At 26.4% G+C, this 8,979-nt stretch overlaps 1 protein-coding gene across 1 annotated transcript in view; it reads right to left on the bottom strand.

Annotated features, from left to right (window-relative positions):
• LOC117171391 (aspartate aminotransferase, cytoplasmic) overlaps window positions 1–8,613 on the bottom strand; it is a 15,261-nt gene extending 6,648 nt beyond the window's left edge. The window contains exons 1-4 of the mRNA XM_033358656.1: window positions 8,386–8,613; window positions 8,049–8,155; window positions 7,846–7,969; window positions 4,558–4,848 (exon numbers count right to left, since the gene is read on the bottom strand). Of these exons, the coding sequence (XP_033214547.1) occupies window positions 4,558–4,848; window positions 7,846–7,957 (403 nt within the window). The 5' untranslated portion in view covers window positions 7,958–7,969; window positions 8,049–8,155; window positions 8,386–8,613. The remainder of the gene's footprint in view (window positions 1–4,557; window positions 4,849–7,845; window positions 7,970–8,048; window positions 8,156–8,385) is intronic.
• Between the last annotated feature and the right edge of the window lie 366 nt (window positions 8,614–8,979).

The following is an 8,979-nucleotide window of genomic DNA, read 5'->3' as shown; positions in this document are numbered from 1 at the left end:
CTTCTAACACAAATGACATTATAATGTCGCAAGCTCATCTCAAAGGCAGAGATTATTTCACGAAATTTTTTTCTCCTCAATCTAAACCCTGGTTCGCAGGTCCAATCCTTCCCAGAGAAGTTATAACTACAATAAACAGGTGTCGTTCGGGACATTATAGTCTTAACGCTTCTCTGAACAAACTAAGCCTAACAACTCCGAGCTGCCACTGTGGCTTCATCACACAAGATTTAGACCACATCCTCTGGCATTGCCCTCTACACAATGACTCACGAGTGAGGCTCCTTAGCCACCTGCGTCTACTCAAAATTCGCCCACCATTTACCTCGTCTATCTTTCTGTCAAATCCTTGCGTCAAAACCAGCAAAATACTGTACTCTTTCTTAAAAGACTGCAACCTCACATTGTAAACTAACTGTAATTTACTGATATTACTTTATCGCTAATGTTACTATGTAAATCGTACCGAAACAAATTACTGTATCATAAATTGCTTATGTTTTCAGCATAATAATCTTGTATGGATTAAAATTGCTTAAATACAAAAAAAAAATTTATATTAATATATCATTTATTCCGATAATTTTATTTTTAAATACAAATTTTAATGATTTATCAATAAAATATTTTTAACTCAAAATTTTAGACTTTCCCTTATATTCTTTTCTACATTAAATTCAATAAATAAATTTATTAATACATATATTATTTTTATTAATTTGTTTAGCCATTAAAAATGTTAACGTACGTTTGGAACTTTATAAACTATTTTCTACTTAAAAATAAATCCATAATAATATAGTCGTAATTAAAGATTTTCATTAAATTTAATGTAGTGTTTATGTTTAAATGATTCAATTGTTAACCTATTTAATTTGATATTTTTTAATTTAGAAAAAGAATAAGTATGTACTATTTAGCCAAATTTCATTGTTCATTTAAGGCAAGTAAATTGAAACCAAGTATTTAAAAGAAAACAATTTTAATTGTTTTATTTAAGAAATGTTTAATTTGTTAGTGAAATTGATAAATATGGACATATAAATAACAATTGAACACTTACTTTTGGTAGAAGAAATTTGAGTAATTTTAAATAATATCTAGCAGTTTTCAAAAGATTAATTCAAGTAATTTAAATGAAGTGTGTTAATATATTTTTTCAGAACTTCTAAATATATTTTTATACTAATCGATTTTTTCCTAAAATTTTTGGAATATCCAGCGAATTAAAAAAAATTCTTAAAACCTTCCAGGTTCTTCTTTGATAATTTTTGAAATCTCTTAAAATCTTTTTAAATTTTCTGTTACGATGATTTTTCAAAATAAAAAATTATTTTCAATTTTCTTAAAAATCTTAAGAAAATATTTTTATACCTTCGAATTCTTTCACAATTCTTAAAAAGGCTCTAAATTTTTTGTTTGAAATCTGCAAAAATCTACTTTTTTTCTAAATTCGGCTGTGGGTATTTACATCAAAATTTCGGTACGAAAAGCCAAATTTTGTGGGTACACGCACTTCGTTTAAATTATCCGAAATTATATCAAGTTTTAAATTTAATTTAAATCTTTTTAAAATTTCTAAATATATCTTAAAATTACTCTAATTTTTTCTAATAGTAATAAGTGTTCTATTATTATTTATAAATTCAAATTTTAAGGATTTTTTTTAAATTGTCAGGATTTTTTAAAAGTTGTAAAAAAATAAATTCCTTTTAAAATATATTTAAAACTTCTGAAAAAAGTTTCTAAAATTATTTTAAATTTGAAAAAATTTAAAACCACTTCTATATTTCTTCAGATTTTGAAATAAAATTTTAAAGCTTTTCAAGGAAAACTCTTGAAGTTCGTGAAACTAAATGCTATTTTAGTCGCTTCTAATATATTTTTCAAACTTTATTTTAGATTTTTGTTAAAATATACAAGGTTTACATCTGGTAAAGGTAGATTTTTATACATTTTGGGAAGAGGATCAACTTTAAACTATGAATTGCTATTCCTAATTTGCTTCGTTTTCGAGAAAAAAAAAAGATTTTCAATCAATAAAAATTATATTTCTTCAATTTTAGATATCAAAACCAATTTTTCTCTTTTTTGAAGCGCATGAACCTTCATAATAATACAAAATAATTATGTTAATTTTGCATTTTTTTACTATTTTGAAATGACCGGAGAACTAAGTTAAAAAAATTGTTCACGTTGAAACAAACAAAAATAGTGGTGATTTGTTCCGTTCAAGCACAACTAATTTTATGAAAATTACTTTGACAAAAATTATAAATAAGTATCCCATTAGTCTAATATAAAAAAGCTTAATTTTTGTGGATATTTAAAAAGAAATTATAGCTTGATAAAACATTATTTTTTCTAAAATATGATTTTATATTATTATTTTTTGTTTGTTTAGACTTTAAAAATACTAAAAAAATCTGTGGTGGCCTAAATTGATCTGTAATTTTTTTAAGTCATGGGTTATCCTGGCAGGATACCTTAAAGTTTACATAAATTTAAATGTTATTTCACATTAAAAGCTGAGTAAAAAAAGTATTATAAAAGAACTGGATAAGCTTAAAACTGTACGTTTTATGGAAGGTTTTGTACAGAGAAAATAGTTTTTGTCATTTAATATTCGTTTCACATATTTTAAATTATTGTTTAGGAAGTGTTATTCTACATTTAAAACGGAGTAAAGAGTTATTATTAAATTAAAAATTTTGCCACATAGTTTTTTAGTATAATAACTCCCCACCCTGCAGTTTTTTGGTTATATAAATATATATATATATATATATATAGTTTCTTAAAATAGAATTGAATTTTACTTATTTCAAAAAGGGCTCGATACTTTTTTGATTAAATATTTAAAACGCGTACAAACTTTAAAAAATAAATTTTATTATAAGAATTTTGTCTATTAAGAAGTTTTATTGTTATACTTAGAATTTACAAAAGAATTGGATAAATAAAAAACTATGCGTTTCACGGCATATTTGCGCAGAAAATTGTTTTTTATCATTATGTGTTTTGTAAGGAAATTAAAAGACAAAAGTTGTGATGAGAGTGTGCTCACGTAGCGGGCAACTTTTTTTAACCGTTAATGATTTTGTTTCACGACTCAAAGACAACTACGCATTCTGTCAAAAAGTGATTGATACAAAATTTGTAGATCTTTTTCAAATGCACAATTTTTGTCTGCTCACCTTTTACCGTATTTTGCATAGTTTGACCGAAAAATGTAATTTTTGGATTTTCCATTATTTTTTATGCTGTAAAAATTGGAATTTTCGATTTTTCAAGAAAATTTCAAAAAGATGTTATGTTAATCTTATAGAACATTCAAAAATCAACATTTTTCTTCTCTTGACTTTTTTCATATTGTGCGTTATTTTGCTTAAAATGTTCATTTCCGTGTATGTTTTGGAGTTTTGTGAATGCTATATCTCTGGTAATTTTTGGTTTTGCGAAAAAAGTCATGAGGATAAATTGTTCGTCTTTTTGAATACTATGAATATCCGTACAGAGAATTTCTGAATTTTGAAAAAAGGTCTTCTAAAAAATATTCAAAATGCGCTCACTTTTTGAGTTTTTATCCAAAATGGCTGACTAACAAACTAGGCCTTTAGTTTAGGAAACTAAAAAAGTGTACCAAAGGCCAATCTTATAGAATATTTTTTCACAAGTTATCGTGTTCACAGGCAGGCAGACAGATAGACAGACAGACACATTCGTAAAAAAAACTGCTTTTCAAATTCAGAGGGGTCTTAAAATGTGGACATTAACAAAAACTGGAGGGGGGGGGAGGTCCAATTTTACACAAATCTATTGCCTTCTCTGATGAGAATATAAAAAAGTATCGAACCCTTTTTGAAATAAGTGAAAATCAATTCAAAATTTCGAATTAATTTCTTGTATGTAATACTAAAAAAAAAGACTTAAAAATGGAAAATGAATTATAATAGACATTTAAGAATATGACAACGACTTCTTTACGTAATTATGAAAACGAACAAAATTTATATCAAAATTTAGAGTTTAAGTCAAACGTATGGAAAACCTAAAGAATTAATATTTTCAAGAATTCATTTTTTGTTTAGATTACTTCAAAGTACTTAATTTTTGCAATTGCACATCAGTTCTTAATTACTATTAAAAATACAAAATGAAATTATTATTTATATTGTAACTCATATAATTTAAATAACTTATTTTTAATTGCAATCAAAATAAAAAATATGAAATATATTATTATATTTAATTACGTAAGAAGTTCTAGGGGGAGGGGTTCAAAAAAATGTTATGCTTTCTTATATAGGGGTGGGAGTGGGTTACGAATCTCGAAAAAAGCCCTTACGTAATTTAAGGACTTTTCCTTAGATTCTTCGGTTTTCAATATCCAGGAATTTCAGAGTTGAATTTGAATGTTGGACGTTAAAGAGGAATTTAAACTTTGATTTATTCTGCATTCAATTTCTTAAATTTAAAAAATTTAGATTTTCCTTTCTAATAATTTTAGAAAGAGAACTGAAGTCCATCTGCTATTTAATTTGTTATTTTACTAACCCCACGTTGGTGTGCTGTAGTAGAAGGTATCGTAGCGAAGAATACGAGATAAAAACTCAGCTGCAACTCTTAGAGCTCCGGTGCCAGAAAGTGTTTGAACTCCGAAAGCACGTCCTTGTGAAATTGCAGGCGAGTTTTCGCCTAACAACATGCTCGTCGAAGATTGACAAAACGCATCCAGACCCAGGACTGGCAAATATTCATGATTTTGCAATTCATCCTCTGCCAAAGCTTTCTCCACTTTACGTACCACTGGCAAGACCCAAGGTTTTCCTTCGCTTGTTCGATAAGCTAAAAATCATCGAAACATATTTTTTCAAGGCTTCCCATTTTTCTCGGAATTCTAGATAGATCTAAAAATATATCACTTTCTACACTTCCTTTCTCACTCTTACAAAAAATTTATTCAAAAAATGTTTTTTGCAATATAAATTTTTCATTATCTATAACTGTACTGTTTCCAATTTTGAAAGTAATTTTTTCTAATGGCTGAAATATTTAAAACAATTTTTAAAAAAGTAAACCTTTTTTCTCAAATAACTATAGTTGAAGATTATTTATTTATTTTCAAAATTGGAAACAGTAGAGTTATAGGAATTTATTGAAATTATTTTTTTTTAAATTGGTAAGAAGCGACTATTACAACAAATTCAATCACAAAAACTATTGTACGAACTGAATTAATAAAACTTTTATTTTTTAAGTTTATAAAAAAACAATCAAAAATTTCATGCTTTATGTATTTTGGTTAAAAATTCTAGTGCACTACGGACAGAAAATTTGGGTGCATTTCCTTTAACTGTTTGAAAATTCATTCTTCACTTCAAAGACGTGAATCTACGACCTTGTAATCGGAACCATTTGAAAGATAAGAAAATTCAGCGTCGCATTAACATACATTGAAATTGTTTGAATGAAATAGTTGAAAAATATTTAGTTTCAAGGTTAAGTTTTTTTTAGCATAAGTAACATTTAAAAATTTTAAGTTTTACTCTTTGCCAAACCTATACAAAAGTTACTAAAAATTTGGAGAAATGATAAAATCAATAAAAACTCCTACTCTTTAAATGTAGATCATGAGCACGATTAATTATTATGTAATTTCTGAGTAATCAAACAAAATATTTACTCGTGCAATTTTAATGAATAACCTTAAAAAAATGAAGGTTATAACGGCGAATCTCGGAATTTTGGCAACCAAAATTTAATATTGCAAGAGTGAACATATGGTATGAATACCCAGCAATTACATAATATTTAATCGTGCTCTTTATTTAGATATAAACAGATGATTTATGATTTTTCTAAAAATTTAAGAACACTTCTATATTCACAAAGATGCTCAAGATTTCAAAATGTTCATTTTGCTAAAAAAAACTTTTAACTTTGAAACTAAATACTTTTTGACTAGTTCATTGTAATAATTTCAAAGTATTCTAAATTGAAGCGAAAATGTCTAATCTTTCAAAATAATCTACTAACAAAGTCATAGATTCAGTTTGTGCGCAGATATTCGTCTTTGAAGTGAATTATGAATTTTTAAACGGTCAAAATAAATATTAAAACTCATATTTTTTATGATGGTTTTTTTTAAACTTATCTTCCTTGTTGAAAATTAAACTTTCTTCTAAAAACATTCGTCTTTTTGGCTTGAAAATTCAATCATTTGGTTTAAAATATAATCATTTTTGATCAAGGTTTAATAATTTTTGTTTAGAAATTGCTGAAAATTCTATTATATTTTAAGTTCAGAATTTATCTCTTTTTCTATTGTTTGGTTGGAAATTTAATTATTTTGTTGAAAAATTATATGTTTTGGTTGAAAATTCATCTTTTTCTTTTGTAGATTCGTATTTTAGATTCAAGTCATTTTTTATACTAAAAATTCATCTTTCTGTGTAGCAAAATCTTTTTTTGTTGAAAATATATCTTTCTTTGTTGAAAATGAACTACTTTTTTGTTAAAAATTCATCGGTCTTCTGAAAAAAGTGTCTTTTTGGCTTGAAAATTCAATTATTTGTTTGAAAATTACCTTGATTATTATTTTATTATTAATTAACATTAAACTATTTTGTAGAAAATTCGACTTATTATATAAAATTTTAGCAATGTGGTTTAAATTTTCTTATCTTGACTTAAAAATCATTCCTGGTTGAAAATTTAACCCTTTCCTTATAAAGAAAAGTCAGCTAAATTAAAATTTAAGAAATTTAAATGAGGATAAAACCAAGAATCTAACGACTAAAATAACCTTTGGAAAAAAATAAAAAAAGGAAAGAAAAATGAGAAGGCAACCAACCAAATTCCCTTCAATGGGAACATTTTATGGTGGTTTTATTTTATTATTATGTTATTTTTATATCATTTAGATTTCTTAAAATTTAATTTTATTGTTTTTTTTTAGTTAAATTCAACTTTTTTTCATTAAAACAAATATTTTTTGATCGAAATATCAACTATTTCTTTTTTCATAGAAAATTCAACTCTTAGATTGAAAGTTTAATTATTTTGTTGAAAATGGATCCTTTTTAATTGAAAATTCCACTACTTGGATAAAAGTTGCACGTCTTTGTTAAAAATACATTTTTTTGCTTTTGTTCAAAATTCATCATTTTACTTATAACTTTAACTATTTTTTTTTCAACATTCAACTCTTGTAGATTAGTCTTTTAGATAGAAAATTTGTTCTTTTGGACTAAAAATACATCTTTTTGTGTAGAAAAGGCTTTTTTTGTGGAACATTAATTTGTATTGGTTGAAAATGCAACTCTTTTTGATAAAAGTTTAATCATTCTTCAATTTTGGTAGAAACGTCAACTATTTCGGTTAAAAATTCCACTATTTTCTTAAAAACTCGCCTCCTTTGCCTGAAACCTGAACTATTTTGTTGTGAATGCAGCAGTTTTTTTGAAATTTCTTTTTTCTTTTTGAAATCTTCGAAAGTAAATTTATTATGATACCTAGATTCATTTTATTCAAAAGAATTTATTCCCATAGTAATTATAATCATAAATAAATGATTAATCAATCAATAATAATTCATCTACTATAAATGTGTGAAGACAGTGGTAATCTTTTTGAAAAGAGCTTAAAAAATTCATGTTTTTAAGATAAAATATTAAGTAATATTCAGATAACCGTGTGACTTACTGACGTCACTATCAATCAATGAGACTTACGTAATAAGGATAACAAGAGAAAATGTAAAAACCTATGCCGAATAAAAGTATTTGTCTATAATCACATAAAAAGTCTAAAAATTGGATTGACAAATCAATAATAATTTACCCCCGATTGCAAGATTCACTTTATTTTCGTGAGTATCATCAACAAAAGCTTTTTGGAGTGCAAAAACCTCGATAGGAGGTCCTAGATCGATTCCTGTGAATCTGGTAGTCATTATCACTCAGACCTAGAAAAACAAAAATTCTATAGTACAATTTTTATACAACCATTTATTTAACAACACTTCCTGCTCACGCGTCACCTACTTGCTTATTTCCAAGATCAAAAAATTGCTCTGCTCGTCGGGACGTTCACGGCAGTCGCACGAATCGACAAATTGTGACAGACTTTGGAAAATCACGCCTTTCTCTAGCTGCAGAATGTAGATAAAGATTACAACGGTTTAAATTCTTTTTCATTTAAGACTACCCAGCGTAGCTTTATATATAAAGTTGTATGAATGATGTAGGAATGTGACTATATCTAAAAGTCACCTTCAGGTCCAGATATTAAAAAATACTAACCTCTCTTTACTATCGTGTTGTGAGATAGTACTACGAAATCTATAAATAAAATAAAATATTAACTTGGTTTTTTACTTACATGCGTTTATACTTGACTGAGTGATGCTAGGTGACACAATTTACAGTGTTTTTTTCTTTTATAAATTGCTTGAAATCTTATTTTTAATGGCCGGTATGGTTACTTGGGAAGACCGCGCGCGCGAGGATGAAACGTCAACAGTCAAACGTGATGAAATATGGATGGAACTGAATGAAACGGAAGTCGTAAACCAGAATCAGGATGAAATTAAGGACTACATGAAACACAGGTTTTAAATTTATATTGTTTTTTGCAATAGTTCCCTATACAAATTGTTTGCAATAAATATTTGTTTTACAAATACGATCGTGTTTTTACTATATTTTTTAAAATAATTAATTTTACATTCATATTAAACATTTTCACTTGATCGCCAGATTCGACAAGTGCTGAGGGGGAAACAATAGCAACCTAATGGTTGGGACAAAAATTTATATTTGTAATATCTTCGTAATGAATAATAACTACTACCATTTTGTTATTTCACTAAATAAAAAATAAAGAATTAATTTTCAAATACACTCAGCACTCAACGAAGCGAAGTTAGCTGGTAGTAGCAAAGATATAATGTCTTTGGTAGTAGTATCTATTGGT

Source organism: Belonocnema kinseyi, chromosome 4 (assembly GCF_010883055.1).
Source record: "Belonocnema kinseyi isolate 2016_QV_RU_SX_M_011 chromosome 4, B_treatae_v1, whole genome shotgun sequence".
NCBI classification, from domain to species: domain Eukaryota; kingdom Metazoa; phylum Arthropoda; class Insecta; order Hymenoptera; family Cynipidae; genus Belonocnema; species Belonocnema kinseyi.
The sequence above is the reverse complement of the archived record's forward strand: the minus strand, read 5'-3'. Positions and strand labels throughout refer to the sequence as shown.